The sequence below is a fragment of the Amblyomma americanum genome, chromosome 3, assembly GCF_052857255.1.
Source record: "Amblyomma americanum isolate KBUSLIRL-KWMA chromosome 3, ASM5285725v1, whole genome shotgun sequence".
NCBI classification, from domain to species: domain Eukaryota; kingdom Metazoa; phylum Arthropoda; class Arachnida; order Ixodida; family Ixodidae; genus Amblyomma; species Amblyomma americanum.
This window is the reverse complement of record NC_135499.1, coordinates 84,885,754-84,905,488: the sequence shown is the minus strand read 5'-3', so window position 1 is coordinate 84,905,488 and position 19,735 is coordinate 84,885,754. Positions and strand designations below refer to the sequence as shown.

At 48.3% G+C, this 19,735-nt stretch overlaps 1 protein-coding gene across 1 annotated transcript in view; it reads right to left on the bottom strand.

Moving 5' to 3' along the window:
• Positions 1-9,277: 9,277 nt before the first annotated feature.
• LOC144123871 (uncharacterized) overlaps positions 9,278-19,735 on the bottom strand; it is a 29,069-nt gene continuing 18,611 nt past the window's right edge. Inside the window, exons 2-4 of the mRNA XM_077656596.1 lie at positions 15,916-16,064; positions 12,808-13,007; positions 9,278-9,645 (exon numbers count right to left, since the gene is read on the bottom strand). Coding sequence (XP_077512722.1) covers positions 9,371-9,645; positions 12,808-13,007; positions 15,916-16,064 — 624 coding nt within the window. The 3' untranslated portion in view covers positions 9,278-9,370. The remainder of the gene's footprint in view (positions 9,646-12,807; positions 13,008-15,915; positions 16,065-19,735) is intronic.

Here is a 19,735-nt window from a genome sequence, read left to right as displayed (position 1 = left end):
GAAGCCAAAGCCCCAGTATCCGGATCTTATCCACTTCATTATTCTTGCGTCCTCCCAGGAAAAGCTCAACTTCTCCTGGGGATGTGTAAGGTAGTTTGTGGAGTCTAATGACCTCAGACTTCTGCGGGGCACATTCCAGACCACTTTCCGCAGCAAATTCTTCAACCCTGTGTATGGCTTCTTTTTGGGCTAAGGAGCCGTGTGTAGCCCATAGAGTTATATCATCGGCATAGATCGTGTAATAGGCCTATGTCGGGCAGCGTTTGAAGCTTTCTTGCTAGTTTTAGCAAAGAAATATTGAAGAGGAGGGGGATATTATAGCCCCTTGAGGAGTACCCTTGTTAGGCATGGGGAAGGGTTGAGAACGGACTTCACCAATGCCTATGGTGGCGGTTCTGTTGGAGAGGAAAGCCTTGATGTAGTTAAAAGATTATCTCTCCACAGTTTAGACCACTAAGCTCCTTTAGGATAGCCTGATGAGAGATGTTGTCAAAGGCTCCTTTTAAATCCAGGGCTAAAAGAAGGTTTTATCCGTGGGTGGGTGTTGTATTAATCACTTCTTCGCTAACCCTTAGGAAGGCATCTTGTGTACAGACGCCTTTTCGGAATCCCATCATAGTGTAGGGGTAAAAGTTGTTATCTTCTATATAGTTCTGAGGTCTGGTGTGTATGATTCTTTCATACATTTTGCCCAGACAGGAGGTTAGGGAGATTGGGCGGAGGGACTCTGCTACCGGGGGTTTCCCTGCCTTGGGAATCATAGTGATGTCCGCATGGCGCCACTCAGCCGGTACCTGGCCTTTCATAATTCCTTGTTCATGTAGTCTGTTAGGTCCTTCAGATGGCCGTTGCTGAGGTTTCGAATTATAGCGATGGTAACCTTGTCTCCGCCAGGTGCTGTGTTCCGCTGAGCCGTTCTTGCTGCAGCATAAACTTCAGATACCGTTAAAGGGGCGTCTAAGCTTGGATTTTCTTGTCATTCGTAGGTCAGGGTACATGGAGGGGTGTGTTCTCCTATGCACTTGCGATGCATGGCTGCTATGAGGTCTTGGTCTGTGCCTTGAAACTTATGGCCAACTGTTTGCAGAGTTGGGCTGGTAACTGATTTGGCCTTATTCGGGTCGATCATGCATCTTAAGATGGTCCATGTCTGTGCTGTGCTTAGGATGCCTTTCAGGGAAACGCAAAACTCAGACAAGTTTCGTCTAGATAGTTTGTTTATTTATTTACATACCTACAGCGCCCTTGCGGGCATTAGTGTAGGGGGGAAAAGAAAAAAACAATATGAGTCCACAGATGATATATAATACAAATTCAGCTGCAAACTGAAAGGCAGGGAACAAGCAATGAAAAATAATACGATACGTATACACGTAGTTGCCTTGATATTTGCGTCACTTAATCAAACTGTCTAATGGTAAGTGGAAAAACAGGCATGAGAAGTTAAATGCAATGCTAAAACCCATTAAAAAAGAAAATTTTCAGATACTGGATAAAAGACGAAGGGGTCCCGGAAACAATTTCTCCTGGCAAACCATTCCACTCATGTATTGTCTTAGGGAAGAAGCTGTCCTTAAATAAGTTTATCCGGCAAGCATATTCACGCACTTTTCGGGAATGGTCCGTTCGTGCATATACAAATGTTGGTTTCTTTAGATATCTATCTTTGTCGATGCCTGTTCTAGAGTGAAAGATGTTATAAAATAGCGACAAGCGCAGGTATTTTTTTCTGGTTTCAAGCAGCGGCCACCCCAGATTTTCGGAAAGATCGCGAGGTCTTTTCCTTTAGCTTAGTTGGTGCCTGATTAAAGTTTCGTCTGAGTAAATTTAACATTCGACTAGCCTTCAAGTAATGTTATGTATATGAGCATTCCATGACAAATTGGCAGAGAATACAACCCCCATATATTTGTATTCGCTTGCAACCGACAGGCAAGTTCCATCCATGACATAATTGGTAAGCATTGGTTGTTTTTTTTAGTTGTAAACCTTACGAGATTGCATTTGGATAAATTAAGAGACATCTTCCAGGACAGGCACCACAAGAACACGGAGTCCAGGTCGTTCTGTAAATGTTGTATAGCATATGCTTGTGCTTGCCAGGTCGTTCAGGTCGTTCTGTAAATGTTGTATAGCATATGCTTGCGCTTGCCGTGTAATCTCAGCAATTCGTAGTTGTAGTTTTCTATTGAGACGCTGCTTTTTCCAGCGTTTAGTGAGGCCTTTTCGAGCCTCCCATAGATGCAATAGGTGGCGATCTACTTCCGGTGCTTCTACGGTCCGCTGGATGGTTTGAGTGTTGCTTGAGTGGGCATCTTTGATTAGTTGAGTACACTCTTGAATATTTTTAATGGCTCGATCCTTTTGGCGGCAGGCATTCTCTGAAGTTTTTCCATTCCGTGATCTGTACATTTCCCAGAGCTCTTCTGATTTTGGCAGTTGGTATAGAAAGACTTATGATATTGTGGTCGCTTCCCAAGGATTCCTCTAAATTAGTCAAGGTTGCGTGATTAATGTTCTTAATGAAGGTGACGTCTGGGCAGGTATCTCGGCTAATACTGTTCCCTGTTCTGGTGGGAGAGGTAGAATCAGTTACGAGCCCTAATCCTAGCATTTCAACGGCTTCAAGTAGATTTTCAATTTTTTGAGAGTCGCTTATGTAGCCCAAGGAGCTGTGTCTTGCATTCATGTCTCCCAGAACCACCAAGGGATTGTTATGGGCTATTCTGACGCATTCTGTTAGTATAGGCAGAAAGTCTTCCTTCTTGCGGCTTGTAGGGCTGTAGAGATTTAGGATAAAGGTGCTCTGTTTTCCCCTCTTTTGCGGCATAACTTCAACTAGAACATGGTTAATATCTATGAAGGGGAGTTGATGTGGGACTGTCATAACTGATTTGGCCACAAGAGTAGCTACTCTCGGCGAGTCCGTATGTGCCATTGTATAATATCCACGAAGGTAAGGAGCCACGCGGGTTTTCGGGAGACAGACTATATCCGGGGGTATAGTAGACTTTTGAACGAACATAAGCAAGGAACTGTCCTTATTTTTAAATGTCCTACAATTCCATTGCCAGATTTCTAAGTGGTTTTGGGCTTGTTTACGGGAGGGGGCCATCTTGACTGCTAGCAACAGATTCACAATTGCTGACGTCAGCCACGCTTGTGTGTCTTCTGTGGGCTTTGGCCCGGGGGTTGTCAGTTAGTCTTGCGCGTTTCCTGACTCCCTGCGTTACGACTTGGATTTTAGAGTTGAATTATTCTTGCACAGCGGAGCTACTGCATTTGGAGGGATTGTTGTTGCATTTGTTGTTGCATAGCTTGCACATAAGCCTGGATTTGGGCCATGATTTGTTGGAGAGTGGGCTATTCAACATTTTTGTCAGATGGAGGGCATTGAACAGGGGCTTTGGGTGTTGTGTTCTGTGTCTAAGGCCGGAGATTGCTAAGGTCTTCAGTTTCCATACTTGCTGGGGCTGGTAATTTTTGTACTGGACTAGGTGTTTCTGAGCGAGAGCTAAGGAGTTGGTTTGCCTTTTCCTGTAACCTCTGCATGCGTTCGTTTTGCTCCGGTATTTTTGCTCTGAGCTGTTTGTTAGTGTTTTCTGTAGGTGCATGTTTAACCTTGAAAAAAAAAAGCCACACTATTGTCATTTCTCGAAATGCTACAGCTGTTGGAGCGTTATAGTGAAAAACGTTCCCAGTGTAGCCGATTATATCTTGAAGGATGATGGTGAGTGAATAATTTACATTTATACAACAAAAATTTACAAAGTTGTGTGGGGAATGGGCTCCTAGGAGTAACTTGAATGGCAGCATTTTTGCCCAAGACACGGACATTTGGCACGGAGCCAAGGCCTGCTGTGTAGAACGCGTTTTGCAGACAGATGCTACATACGTTGTACTCGGCGTGATATTCTTCAAACCGCACAACGCACGTCGATTAAATAAGCCTAATAGCTTCACTGCAGCGCGGAATTTTTTTATGCGGTTTGGTTGCTGCTGTGTTGTTAATAAGAAATGGTGGTTTACCCCTCACGTAGGTAAAACAGATTTTAAAAATGACCAAAATACTTGATATTATCGGAGTGTCTTCAAGCCAAGAAAGGAACAATGACTGGAGCTGCGCATTTGCTGTGAGAGCGATGGCATTGTAAAGCTACTCAAAAGGCAGCTGCGTGCCAAGAAAGTTTTGTGTTCTTTTGGAAACGCAGGCAGCGCTACGCACTTTTGCACAGTTCCTGCTATGCGCAAGTTTAGTTACCTGCCACATAAAGGAATAGAGTTCAATAAGCTGTCCACCCCGCTGTGTTCTGTCAGTGTTAAAGATCTGACCTTGTCTGCGCGCGTTGAGACGTGTTTGGACATAAGAAACACGTCGCAGTAGCTGTTGAGTATCGTGAAATCGCTGAGAGTGACAGGATGGCAAATGAAATCGTCGCCAGCCTGACTACGCCCACTGGAGGAGAAAGGCACCTCCCATATACCAGCAATTAACCCCGTGCTTTGCCAGCTGCCTGCAAACTTCCTATTCTCATCCGCCCAGCTAACCTCCTCCTGCCCCTAGGACGCTTGCCTTCTCTTGCAATCCACTACGGTGTAATTAACGACAACCGGTAAAGTTGCCTTCACGTTATGTGGCCCGTCCATATCCATTTCTTCCTGATTTCAACTAGTGTGCAATAACTCGCGTTTCTTCCCTGATGCACTCTGCACTGTCCTTGTCTCTATACGTTACCCCTATCATTTTTCCTTGCTATTGCTCGCTGCATGGCCTCAATTTACGTCCACTGCAAGATAGTGCTAAACAGACACGGAGTTGTAAGTTACCGCCCGTCCTGTTTGTCTCCCTACATCCGTGTCTGTTAAGCGCTATGTGGCAAGTGAACAGTCACCAACTCGCCCAAGCTTACACTCTGGCTTAATTCACGATAAGCCCTTTTTGTTAGCCTCCACGTTTCGGCCCCATATGTGAATGCCGGTAAGATGCAGTTGTTATATACTTTTCTCTTGAGAGATATTGGTAAACTGCCATTAATTATCTGAGCACGTGCCAAATGCGCTCCACCCCATTCTTCTCCTTCTGGTTTACTTCACTCTCGTGGTCCGGATCTGTTGTAGCTACCCGCCTTAGTAGATTTATTCGCCTAGCGCTTCTGAGTGAAAGGGTTGACTGCAAATAAAGTGAGGGATTTACAGCTTCGTTCCACGATTAATTTTGTTACAAATGAATAGGCGTGAATAAGTCTACAACGTAACGGACGTGGTCTGTGTTGAAATCCGGCGAGTTGTTCATTCACCACCAGCTCCACAGCCCTGCACCTCACGTGGTGACCTATAGCGAAGCACTACGAAGTCGTCGCGGGCCAATCATGCAAGCCTTCTTCCCCGTCGCTCCTGTACCTTTTCTAAGTTACCCAGTTTAGCTGTACCCGCCGTGCCGCAGGAGTCCACGCCCACCATGAGCAAAGCGTATACGTTTGGCGTACGCCGAACAATCGGCCGGCCTGCTACCACAGTGAAGAACTGCCACATCTTCCACCACTGCCCCTACCGCAGAATCGGTTTAAGGGGGTTTTCACCTGACGCACCCCGACCGCACTAAGGTGAACGGCCGCGGGATATCGAGCAGTACTTGTCCGATAACGTGCAGCCATTGACCTCGCACCGACGCCAGTCCCCGTCGCCATCCCCAAGGCGGTTCTGTTCGCCCACACCCCATCGAGAAACTGAGGACGGCGTCCTCCGGGGGTAGGGCCGCCGCTACTGGACCGAATCAAGAGCGGCCACCCGACAATTCGCGCCGACGATCCGCGGCAACAATCACATCAACGACGACCTGATCCGACGGCCTCAACGACAGCGATGGGCTGTGAGCGTGTGACCGACTGGTTTCTGCCGAAATCCCGGTAGCCGCCGACAACCGCGACGTGACCGCACTCATGGATACCGGCGCTGATTGTTCGGTAATGAGCAGTCGGTTAGCCACGGCCCTCAGAAAGGTTCTGACCCCTTGGTCTGGACCTCAGATCTGCACCGCCGGTGGCCGTGTGGTTACGCCGATTGGCTTCTGCACTTCACGAACACAGATTCGCGGTGCTACTTTCCCTGGTTGCTTTGCTGTGCTGCCCCAGTGCTCCAAAGACCTGATACTCGGTTTGGATTTCCTTCGGGAGTACAGTGCCGACACCAACCTTCAGGGTCTAGTCGTGTCATTTTCCACCCAATTTCCTGCTGGCAACGATACCGAGCCACGCAGGACGGAGTTACGCGTCTGTGACGATCATGGACTGATCTCGTCAAGATCGAGCCAGCATGTTTAATTGTTACATGAAGTGTGATAACAGCCCCGGAACTCGTGGCATCGCTGAAACCAACATGAAGCTGCTCCTTGGTCGGCAAGTCTGTGTTGCTCGCAGAATTATTAAACTGAAAAATGGGCAAACCACCCTTTTGGTGAACAATTTTTGTTGTGAACCTCAGTGTTTGCCTGGCAAAACAGCTATAGCGTATTTCGAAGAATTTAGCGAATGCGTGGACTAGCCCACATTGTCTGAAACAGCTGCATCGGTGGAAGCAACGAGCATTCCCACAAAAACTGATCTGAACACGAACGTCAAGACTAATCAGAAACTGTGCCTTGAAAGCATTATCGAATCTTTCCATGACTGTTTTGCCTCGACCTCCAAGGTTACACAGACACCGCTCACAAAGGACCGAAGTATAGTAGACAAAAACGAGCGACCGTTATGTCAGCCGCCTTATTGGATCTCTTCGAAGGAACGGGATGCCATTCACCAACAAGTTCAAGAAATGCTCCAGGACGACGTGATACAGCTGTCGACGAGACCATGGCGTCGCTTGTTGTCCTGGTGGCAAAGAAAGTAGGAACTCTGCGGTTCTGCGTTGATTACAGACGTCTAAACAGGTCACTAGAAAGATGTTTATCCTTTGACGCGCATTGATGACTCCCTGAACCGGCTGTGCCACATCAGTAGAGTCTGCGTCAACCTTGTGTAGACCGCTCACTCTGGTGGTGCGCTGCCCTGGAAACAGCGCGAAACCTCGCCGCATCGGCTAGGTTATAAACACCACTCTTGGCAAAATGTTGAGCCACATCGACTTTCAATCGCTGTGGGAAGATAACTTTGGTGCAGACCTTCAGGATACTGCATAAATCCCGCTTTGGTTGCCAGGTGCGCACTCCTCGAGCGCTGTATACACAAGGCTGACGCAGGGTGTACTTCTCGCCGCTATATTTATCCAGTGGCTATTGGCAAATCGAGGTGGACGAACGCGACCGGGAAAAGACCGCTTTCATTACCTTTGACGAATTGTGCTAATTTCGGGTGCTTCCTTTCGGCCTGTGCTTGGCTCCTGCAACCCTCCAGCGGATGATGGACACCGTACTTGCTGATCTGAAATGGCAGTCCTGCCTCGTGTACCTGGATGACGTTGTAATTTTTTTCAGACATGTCGAAGAGCACATTATACGCCTGCTTGCTCTGTTGGAAGCAATTCGTTCAGCCGGTCTTTCCCCTAAGCCCGAAAAGTGTCACTTCGCTATCCAAGAGTTGAAGTTTCCGGGCCACATCGTGAGCGCCGAGGGAGTTAGCCCAGACCCCGATAAGACACCCACTGTCGCTGCTTTTCCGGTCCCAACCGATAAGCGAAGTGTGCGCCGCTTTCTGGGTCTCTGCGCCTATTATCGGCGTTTTGTGCAGAACTCCCAGATCACTGTGCCCCTCACCCGCCTTGCGAAAGATTGCGAACCGTTCTTCTAGGACCAGGAGCCACAACAGGCCTTCGAAGACCTGCGAACTCGTCTCAAAAGTGCGGTCATACTTGCACATTTTGACGAGTCCACAGACACTGAACTGCGCACCGACGACACGCCCGCTAGCGCCTCACGTGTGTCAACACCAGGGGGCAGACAACTGCGACGTCCCTTCTCGTCCTGCTTACCATTGCTGCAGCACCGAGGTGCCCTTCAGAGAGGGGGAGTAATGCCGCACTACTAACCCCTTTAATGGCCCCGTACTGCGGGCGAACTGTCTTGTCTGTGACTTGGCAAGCCTTCGGCATTCTAGGGGCGAGGAGTTTTCGTTTGTCTCTGTCGAGCTACCTATTGTCCCAGCAGTAAACGTGCCTTGAGCACGCCAACCGTTTGTTGGTCACAGTATTTGTGGGAATGGTCTAACCTTCCGATTCGTAGCAATATCTTGCTTTTTAACTTCATTCTGCGTTTACACCGAGTAGTTAAAATTTGCATGGAAAACCAGTGGGGTGAGTTTTTGACAATAAATAGCAGCAAGCTACAAGAGTGAGTGGGACGGATTTGTGGGAGAATTGATTGTTACGGCACACTACTAAATATAATAATAATATTAATAATAATAATAATAATAATAATAATAATAATAATTGTTTTTTTTTTGGGAAAGGAAATGGCGCAGTATCTGTCTCATATATCGTTGGACACTTGAACTGCGCCGTAAGGGAAGGGATAAAGGAGGGAGTGAAAGAAGAAAGGAAGAAGAGGTGCCGTAGTGGTACTAAATATGCGAAAATATTGCGTTCATAAAGAACTTTACGGTGAAAAAAAAATGCCCGAATTTCTGCTTATGCTTTAGTCGGTGGTGCTCAAGACACCTCCCGCGGCCGTAGAACAGTGATGGCGCCTATTCTGTCTCACCGTCGTTTTTGCCCGAATCTCGCGCCTTTTGTATTTGTGGCTGTTTCGTAAGATGAACGTCCAAAGGGTACGCGCTTCGCGTTCGGCGAGGTCGTCACCAAAGCAGTGCATCTTTAGCACCATCAACAGCGATCGTGTGGGAAAGATGAAGTGTTCCTGCGAAAGACGACGCTCTGAAGCTGTATGCAAAGGTAGCCTCTCTCAGTTCGGCCGTTTTATAAATCAGTCACGCCCACGAAGGAGAGGTTACCGAACACAACTCGAATTATAGCCCAGGGCACTGGCGTGTCAAGAGCAGTTTCGCTTTTGAGCCGTTGCGTGTGTTTTATTGCATATCGGGTGATAAATAAAAAAATTGCTTGGAATATTTTGGAGGTAAGAAAAGAAAGAATGAGGAGCTTTTTTTGTTCTTCCCTTCTCCCGTCTTCTTTGTCTTCATATTGGCTGTGTCGCGCGTCTTACCTATAGCGAAAGCACGGATCGGCAGCCGGCCCAACAAGTTGCTGTTTAAAAGCTGCAAAATAGAAAGAAATTTTGAAACAAAATGCCCTTATTATTCCTAATTCAAATTTAATCCACCTCTGATTGGATTTTGCTGTGGCAGCGCTCAAGTGCTAAAATTTGCAACTGAGCCAAGTTCTTCCTTGAGCTGCTTTCATTCGTGCCGTCTTGCCTCTCTCAATGAGAAGACCCAAATGCCTCCAGAATATGGCACACGTTTCTAGACACGTGCCTCGACTCCTGGGGTAGCCGTCGCAGGCTGAGCTGGAACCAAAGCTGGACACCCCAGTTGATGTTCAGGTCCAGGACGACGTCGAGGACGTGCCTGTGCCGGGCCTCGACGGAGCGCGGCCAGGGCAGGCCGATTTCCCTCAGGAATGACACCACCGACCGGCTTTCGCTGGCAGAGTCGACGTTATCGGAGATGCACGCGTTGTAAAGTGCGAACGCCTCTGCGGGACAGAGTATAGAAACAGCACGCTCTCGAAATATAGCGCCGGAAAAATAGTTCAAACCTATAACTGTAGTGAAAACCGTTATTTTATACTTTTCTTTGTGATTCCTTTTTCGAACTCTCTGTATGTTCTCTGTTATAGTTGCTTTCTTTGTGCAATGTGTTTCAATTTCTTTGAATTACTTGTCTGACACCTGCTGGTCAAAAAACATTTATGCACGTAAACTTCCGTGCGTGTCCTTTTGACCTTGCTTTGAATGCTTTTAGTATGTTTGGTTCATTTTTGTCTTTGCATTTGTTTTGTTCTGACTTCCCCCTGCAAAGAGGAATTGTTCTGTGGCGCTGTCATAAGCAAACAAACAAATAAAAGTAAAGAGTGATATCTTTTAGCATAGTAACGCCATGATGGGTTACTGATGCGCCATGATCGTCCTATTGTTAGAGGTGACCGGCTGTTACTTCATAAAGCCAAGCGAAAATACATTTTGGCGACATATGATGTTCAACCAAATAAATGGCGCTTTGAGTGGGACTTGAGAATGCAATTGGTTGCAACTACGTGTAAAGGCATTGCAATTTAGTTACGCTGATCAATGCACTCGGTAAAAAAAGTCGTCCAGCGTGTCATCATAAGGTGGAAACATTACAATCACGCCATTCGCGTCGAAAAACGCAGCATAAGATTTTGAAGCGTGTCTTGAAAGGAACAAAATCGGTCAAACGAAGAAAAGGAAAGCGAATTATAGTGTACCCCGTTTTCAATAGCAAGGGCAAGCAGCAAACGCGTTGCAGGAAAGGCATGGCGCATTCTCGACGGCTGATAAATGGCGCTTACCGCTGCCGGGTATTAAAGCGACAGCGGCAAAGGTGCCGTTCGGCGGAAAAAACAGCATCGGCTTTGCAAGAAAATCCTGATTAGTAGAGATGGCAGCGATACAGAACAGCAGTTCCGCTGAAACGGTAAAGGAGGTCAAAGAGAATCAAACCGCTGTCCTTTGGGTTGGGAGCAGGCCACGATACCTCCGCACCATGTACTGCGAAAGGGTTCTTTCAGGTAACGTGTTATACTATTTTTGCTGTGTGCCTTTTTTTGATGTCTACTATCTTTGCTAGCAGTGGGCCTCAATAATGAAAGTTGATTATTAGCTGTCTCCAAAGAAAATCATGCTAATTGTGTTCCGAAATCAAAATTGTGTAATTGTAGGACCCTATTGTGAGAGCGACAGTTGCTGATTTGGACGCAGTACAACCACTTTCCGCTGGCTGTTGCAGATGCTATACTTACACGGTAACGTAAATGTCACATCCTTTTTAATAGAAAGTCAATGAAGGAAGCCGCCCCCTCCCGTTTCCCCGAGTCGGTGGCATATACATGTATATCACTCTGTTTAAGACAAATTCAGCCCGATGTCAGGGCGATTGAAGGAAGCTTTCTAAGGTAGCATGTTGAATAAATTAGAGTATACATGACATTTTCAGTTGTCTGTAGTAAGCTAGCCATTTCACGTTTTACGCTTTGGTAGTAAATAAACTACCGCATTGGTGAAAACAATGTAAAAAAACACTCCGACTGACTTGGTGTCTCATGGTTGCTGGTAAGAGTGGTTACTCTCGATCTAACGCATGTACTTTAAAATTAAATAATTACATCATAGTTTGTCGCTTAATATTTAAGCCCAAAACAAGTTCGTACAGCTAGAAACATCAGAAACGACACGACCACGGGTTTGAAAATGGTTGTCTGGTACTTCTTCGCTGGCGGTTCTAGCAGGTGCGGAGGCGCTGCTGTCACGCTCACGCCTGCGTGCTGCAGTGACGCTTGCTAAATGGCACGGCTGTGCGTGGACATCGTGTCGTTCGATAAAAGCATTAGGACGATCACTGGCCGCAAATGCTCTTCGTTCGTATATGGTTCGTATGTACTGAGAAACCCTCGAAGGAATATTTACAGAACGCCTATTTTCTTCCCTTACATTCCTGTTCACTGTTATTTCAACTGCCTGAGTGACCTCTTTGTTGCTCCTCACACAGCCTCTGTTTGTTGATACATAATTGTCAGAAAATGAAATGAATCTTGCATTCTTGTGTATAAACTTGCGTTTATTTTATGTAGTCATTTATCTGCCGTTTCTTCTTTTTGCGTGTATTGTACCATGTCTTGCTGTGAAATGCACTGGGGGACCGGCGGCCTTGTCAAGAGGTCCTATGAGGCAGCTCTTACTGCCGGTCTCCCATGTCCTGTTATATGGCGTAAATAAAGAATTTATTATTATTATTATTATTATTATTATTATTATTATTATTATTATTATTATTATTCAGCACGAACGTACTTTCAGTGGTGGTTTCCGGCCACTCTTATACTAATACCCAAGCAGCAGCGCGAGGCAGTTACATTGCAGGGGTGGCACAACGCGCTTAGGTGTGCTATTTGTCACCGCCTTCGTGTGTCCTTTCACGTCGTAAAACTGCGCCGTCACATCTACGAAAACAAGTTCGCCGGCGAAAGATCCCCAGGTGGTCGAAATTATTCCGGAGCCCACCACAACGGCACCTCTTTCTTTCTTTCTTTCTTTCTTTTTTTCTTTCTTTCTTTCTTTCTTTCTTTCTTTCTTTCTTTCTTTCCTTCCTTCTTTCTTTCTTTCTTTCTTTCTTTCTTTCTTTCCTCCCTTCTTTCTTTCTTTCTTTCTTTCACTCTCTCCTTTATCCCTTCCCTTACGGCGCGGTTCAGGTGTAATAATAATAATTCGTTTTTGGGGGAAGGAAATGGCGCAGTATCTGTCTCATATATCTTTGGACACCTGAACCGCGCCGTAAGGGAAGGGATAAAGGAGGGAATGAAAGAAGAAAGAAAGGAAGAGGTGCCCGTAGTGGAGGGCTCCGGAATAATTTCGACCACCTGGGGATCTTTAACGTGCACTGACATCGCACAGCACACGGGCGCCTTAGCGTTTTTCCTCCATAAGAACTCAGCCGCCGCGGTCGGGTTCGAACCCGGGAACTCCGGATCAGTAGTCGAGCGCCCTAACCACTGAGCCACCGCGGCGGGGCGTTCAGGTGTCCGCCGAGATGTGAGACATACTGCGCCATTTCCTTTTCCCCAAAACCAAAAACGAAACCAACCGGCGAATGCGTGTTGACAACTCGTTTCAGTTCTCACCGGCGGGTCTCCGGTGCTGCTCGAGGAAACGGCTCCCGTGCAGGGACCACTGCCAGTGTACCGCGTCCAGGGCGCTGGCGAATAGGTCGCTGTGCCAGTGTGCCCGCTTGCAGGCGTAGGCCTCGGCGTCGCAGCACGCGTCGGCGCTGGGATCCATGCCCGACGCCAGCCACGACACGTGCGCGTGGCAGCTCGCCGACCTGCGGCGTTGCAGAGATTATTGCAGAGATTAACCGCGCTGAGAGGCACGATGGCAGTGACTCTAGACAGCCACCGCTCTTGCTAGGAAGAAATGCATGGTGTACTCATGTGTCAACAGCCGACTGTGCAGTTCAGGCGATTCTAACCATGATAACCGTTATTAGTGTGAAACTGCAACCAAAGCTCTGCAATACTCTAACATTTTTAGGATCAAGGTACTTAGGAGTACAAGAATAGAATTTTTTTGAACTGATTTAAAAAAGTGTATGAGAAGCGAGTGGTTATTTCGCGCCTCCAAAAGAGCAAGCATTTTTGGTCATAATATGCTGGCGTAGCGAGGTTAGTACGGCTTCCTCTGCGACCGTTTTCTTCAGGACCCTCTATCCCCCCTCCCCCTGCAGCAGCGGGCGTGAGGGCACGCCTAATGCGGGGGCTTTGGCAGGGCTTCGTCTTCCTCTGCGAGGTGTTAGCGGGAGCAGAAACAAGGGCTGCATTCGTTGGGGTGCTAGGAACGCTGCCTAAAGTTTGGCCGCCATTCGTTTTCTAGTAAAAGTGGATTTTACCCGGTTTCTGCACCCCAAACATATTTCTTCAAAACCAGGTTAAACGCGATTCCTCCCCGAGAGTGAGCCCTCTGGAAGATGTCGGCTTTCCAGTTCACAAAGCTGAAGAAACGGCAAGAAAGCTTGTTGATACCTAGTGCTTACTCCTGAGATGTGTCTTTGGTGGATTACGAATCGTAAACTTGTTTTAACGCTTGTTTTGAAGAGGCGGATTCATTTGAAGATAAACTCGAAAAGGGCGATTTAGAAGCAAGAGACCAGAACGTGGCTACCGACAAAACGCCTTATTGGAATATTTTTATGAAGCGCCACCCACGTCAACGACACCGCAAACCAAGGACCTTCCATATGTTTAAAACCGTCACTGGATGCTAAAATAAAGGCTAGTAGCGGTATTACTCAGACGCGGGAGTGCTTCGTAGCAGACAGATTAGGAAAAAAGTTTTAACTAGAAAATAATCTTCAGTGTTCACTTTGTGATTATCAAGAACCATCACACCAACCTCTCCCTAGCATGGACGCGATAATTATGTTGTTTATGAAATAATAAGCGAAAAATAGGACTTTTATGCCTAGCAGAGAAAGGAACTGTTATAGTAAACTGTCTTTACGGCCAAAAAAATGACCCGAACAAAGTCGAACCACACGATTATTTTCTGAATAACCCGGTTTTACCCGAATATGGCCTCGAAAATTAAGGCCCCATTTTTACTGCCAGAATTCCAGTAAAAATAAAACCCGAAGACGAAGGGCCCTACTCGTAAAGCAACGTCATCGCTTGTGCTTTTATCATCCGTGCGGCGTCCATGCTGCCCCACGCGTGCGCTCACAGCTGCTAGCCACTCGTGAAGCCACTCGGTCCGTGCCCCCGATCACGACTCTGGGGAACATTTGTGCGAACCATCGAGGAAAAAGAAACTGAACCGGCGCGCCGCCATGTGTTCTCTTCTCCGCCCGGCCTTCACTTTCTCTTCCTGCTATGCTTCGCCTCCACGTCCGGCCAGCTTTAACGTACTGGCTGCCACTCGCAGCGGTGGCTCAGCGGTTAGGCGCCCATCTACTGAGCCGGAGGACCAGGGTTGAATCCCCGCCGCTGCGTAGCCTCGTTTCAAAGGATACGAAACGCAAATGTGTACAAATTTAAGTGCATGCTCAAGATCCTCAGGGGGTAGAAAATAAATCCGGTGTCCTCCGCTACGGTACCTCTTTCTCTCTTCTTTATTTGACTCCCTACTTAATACCTTCCCTCCCGGCGAGGTTGCACTGTCAACCGAGAAGCGAGTTATACTAGCGTGATGTCCTTTCTTCAAAATAAATTTACCTTTTCATTTCCACGGACGACGACGACTACGCAAAACATGGGAGCGAAGCTAAACTGTCTGAGTCTGTGAAGAAAAAATGAGAACTCCTTCAACGATAAAGTGAAATGAGTGCATTGCTTCAGGTCCGCCTGACCTGTGCTCAAGGTCCAGATTTCTCGTTTTGTTCCATGTGCCCCATATCACGCAATATGATTACAGAGGGGAGTGGTGGAAAAAATACAGAAGCATAAACCACGAAACCAAACATAATGCAAAGCGGTAAATGATGGCAATCTAAAGCAGGCTACTACAAAATAGGTGATTGCATGAATTATGAAAAATAATAGGCTTTCAATTCGCCGGAGCCTCACGTGGAAGGCGGGTGGACTGCGAAAGCATCAAAAGCAGGAAAGCAAACAATACAGCGGAATATGTCATGGTAGGCTAAAACAGGCTACCACAGAAAAGGTGACATACTAAACAGTGAAAAAAGAACAGGATCTGTAAGTGGTTCGACGACTTTTGGAAGGTTATTCCAGTGAGCTGATGTGTGCGGGATGAATGAATAAGGAGTTGCTGGTACAAGTGACATATGGACTTTGTGAACGTAATCGATCCGGTAGGAGATGAAAAGTCGACGAGTGATGATACGATTTATTTCGTAATGCTGATATAAGTTATAAAATAAGCAGAATTGGGATACTTTGGTGCGGTTTTCAAAGAGGTGGGAGTGATAGAGCCGAGTCACTGAAAAATTTCCTCTCGATTGACTTTACCTCGAGGCTCAGGGTTCACTATATGCAACATCGTCCAAGTAGAGAGTTTTCTGTTAGGACTTATTACGCTGAACGCTGTTGATTCCGTAGTAAATCCCACAGCGCCATCAACATCGAGTGCCTTATACGCCCTCAGTGCATGTGCGTGGGCGTGAACGCTCGGAGCTCGTCTGCGTGGCCTCTGAGTTCAGTGCATCCGTGCAAGTAGAGCACCCGAGTAGCTCAGCTGAGGCGACCGCAGCAGACGGTGCTGGATCTGATGCTCACCTGCAGCCGGCCATAGCCACGGGTGCGTGGTGGTACTCCATGGCCGTCAACAGAGCCCACGCGCCCAGCGAGAGCACCAGGAAGGAGAGCAGCACCAGCAGGCCGCCAACCACGCGGGACCAGAACCGGCGGCCCAAGAGGGGCGTCCCCTGCGAAAATTGAAATCATAATCAGAAGAGGGATCACAACCGCACTAGGTCTTCCTCCGAACACTTAGACGGTAAAACATTTAGGGCTGGTTGTCTCCAACACTCTGAATGAGCTCATAGAAGCCGCCGCAGTGTCGCAGCATCAAAGACTTTTAAAAAGCAATGCTGGAAGGAAGCTCATGGAGCACCTGGGGTTCGAAAAACCGGAGTGTTCAAAGCGGACAGATAAAATAGCTAGAGCAACCAGGGATAGACTCAAAATTCCACCGCTGCCAAAGAACATGCATCCGGTGTTTCAGGAAGGTAGACGCAAAGATAGTGCTGTGGCCCTACTGGGCAAATTTAGAGGTAGATCCGATGTGCTTTACACGGACGCTGCTGAATACGATCGCAAGGCAGCACACACAGCGGTAGTGGTTAGTGAGAGTGGAGACCCGGTCATGTGCTCCACCGTTAAAAACACGAGTGCAACTGAGGCAGAAGTTGCCACTGCTCAAGCAATAATACAAAACGGTGCAAATGTGATGGTGAATCGAAGACAGCTATTAATAATTATGATATGGGCAGAATCTCTGGTGCAGCCGCCAAATTCAGAGAGAAGGGCAAGTACCATTATAGCTAATCTCAATGATCTGGTCCCCGGCTCATCAGGGCCTGTGGGGAAAAGAGAAGGCGCACGCGACCGCCCGAGGGCTCACTTTCCGCTCGATCGCCGCTGACGCACAGCCTCCACGCGAGAAACACCACCCATCGCGTGGCGAGCTCACAACATTCTATGAAATATTGTCTCATTATAAGCTCGGTCGTAAGGCCTATCCAGCAGCAGATAAACAGCTCAGAAGGAAAGAGGAAATCATGCGGAGGGTATCGCAAACCGGGGTGTTTCAAAACCCTCTACTGTATACAGTGTTACGTCTCGCCTACAACGCGCGGTATAGCCGGCGCGGATGCAACGGACGCCGCGGCTTCGTTCATCGCGGCCGCAACGCCTCCCGCCAAGCGCGTCCAGACAGGTTTCAGTGCCACGTGTCGTCGTGCGTGCGTGTGTGTGTGTGTGCATGCTGCTGCCCACGCTTGTCAAAGCGCGGCAGCCGGGGAGAGGAGCTCCCCAACTGGGAGGCGAGGAGGACTGACCGGCGCCGGCCTGGCTGACGCGCCCGTCACGTCTGGACATGTTCAAGCGTCGCCGTATCGGACGCCTCTTCCCAAGCCGTTCCCTCTTGCCCTCGACTCCGTGGGTATAAAGCGAGCTGCCCCGGACGTCAAGGAGAGACTCCGATTTCTTCCTTCGAGTAACGTGGTCGCCCTGACCGGCTGCTTTTTTGCGATGCCAGAATAAACAAGTTGTTCTGTTGCCAGTCGACTCATCCTTTGCCGGGACCTTCGGATGTTTCCAGCTTTGCCCCAGGCCGCCAGGCCAACGCTACCCTTGGGGCTTCAAACCCAGATGCAACAACTGGTTGCCAGCGGTGAGATCCCGACAACGGAGGCCAGCAGCGAAGATATGCGGTCAACTGTATGCTGAGCAGCACAACGACCATCCGGGAGCAGTGCAACGAGCCCTGTGTGATGACTGGTTGCCTGCAGCGGAACGACTGCGCTGAATTCTTGGCTGCGAGGTTTGGTGAGTGCGGGACTTTCTTCTTCTGAGTTTTGCCAGGCTTTTGTTAGTGTCAGAAACAGAGCTGGTAATTGTGTTGTCGTTGCTGCCGGGTTAGTTTGCGGCAAGACAATAGTAGGCAGTAGAGAAAGCAGCATTCGGAGCAGCCATGGATTTGAAGTCGTTGCGCAAACCGAAATTGCTGGAGCTTGCAAGAGAGTTGGGTCTGGATGTCTCAGACAAACTCAGAAAACCAGAACTGCTAAGGGCTATTCTTGAGTTGGAGGCTGAGGATGACGAGCTGTCGGAATGCCTTGAGACCATTGAGGAGAGGGAACAAAAAGAAAAAGAGAAAAACGAGCGCGAACGTAAAGAGCAAAAAGAGAAAGACGAGCGCGAACGTAAAGAACAAAAAGAGAAAGAGGAGCGAGAACGTAAAGAACAAAAAGAGAAAGAGAAAGAAGAGCGCGACCGTCAACACGCTTTGGAAATGAAGCGTCTCGAGGTAGAGATGGAACGCGCTCGTAATGGAAGTCAGGCACACGGTGCAGGAGAACGGGTATCGTTCAAAATGACTGACCTGATGCGGCCGTTTAAGCTTGGAGAGGACATTGGTTTGTTCCTGGTTAACTTTGAGCGAACGTGCGAGAAGCAGGGGTTCTCTCGGGAAACGTGGCCACAGCGCTTGCTCACTTTTGTTACCCGGCTAGGCGGCCGACGTAGTCGCTCGCTTGAAGAGAGAGGAGGCAGAGGATTTCGACCAAGTGAAATCAAGTCTGCTAAAAAAGTACAGGCTGTCAGCGGAAGCGTTCCGTCGGAAGTTTCGGGAAAATGAAAAAGGCAGAAATGAGTCATATACAGAGTTTGCCTACAGGCTTATGTCAAACATGCAGGAGTGGCTCAAAGAAGAGAAAGCGTTTTGTGACCACGAGAAAATTCTGCAGTGTTTCGGGCTGGAACAGTTTTATAGTCGGTTACCTGAGAACGTGCGGTACTGGGTCTTGGATAGGCCAGACGTTAGTACAGTGGCTAAAGCCGCCGAGCTAGCCGAGGAGTTTGTGACGCGTCGGGCTCGCGGAGCTAAGGACGGTCAAAAGGGTGAATTTGGCTCCAAGTCTGAGAGGCCGAAGTTCACACCCATGAGAGCAAGGGGGGACACGCGTAGTGCGGATGCGAGTGAAAGCAGTCCGACCGAACGTAAGGAGACGGCGGCAGCCGAAGCCGAACGCAGAAAGCGGTTCGAGAGGAGGCAAGCGCGCGTGTGTTATACGTGCCAGAAGCCGGGTCACTTTTCGGCGCAGTGTCCAGAAACAAAAAGAGAAGTCGTGTGTTTGTCATTATGTAGCACTGACGAGAACATGAAGCTTCTCGAGCCTTACATGCGAGACTTCCTCGTGAACGGGAAAGAGTGCCGAGTGCTTCGTGATTCCGCAGCTACAATGGATGTAGTTCACACCTCTTACGTAGAACCCGATATGTTCACGGGCGAGTGCGCATGGATCAAGCAAGCAGTGGAAGCTCACAGCGTGTGTCTGCCCGTAGCAAAGGTGGTTATTGAAGGACCTTTCGGAGCAATTGAGACGGAGGCCGTAGTGTCATCTAGGCTGCCCCCCCAGTACCCGTACCTATTTTCGAACAGGTCCGATCACCTCCTGCGCGAGAAGGGGCTTTTGTTTGGTGAGGCTAGCGTTCAGGCCTTAACCAGACCGAGAGTTCGGGAGCTCGCTGCAAAGGCGGTAGTTGCGGGGCCGACGTTGTCGAACAATGAGAAAGGGTCGGAGGCGCAGCAAGCTGATATTCCGAGCACGTCAGAACTGGATAAAATTGAGCCTGTAGCGTTGAAGGCACCAGGTACTGGAGAGGAAATGCCCGACAAGGGAAAGTTAGAAGAGCTTCCGGTCGAGCTTCCGGGACTAGGCTCAGTGACGAACAGGGAAGACACTGATCAGGTCATTAGTGACTTACTCAGTAAAGCACCGCTGTCGCCTGAGCAGAAAACCGAACTACACCAACTCTTACAAGAGTTTCAAGGTCAGTTCTCTGAGAGGCCTGGTAGGACTTCTGTCCTTAC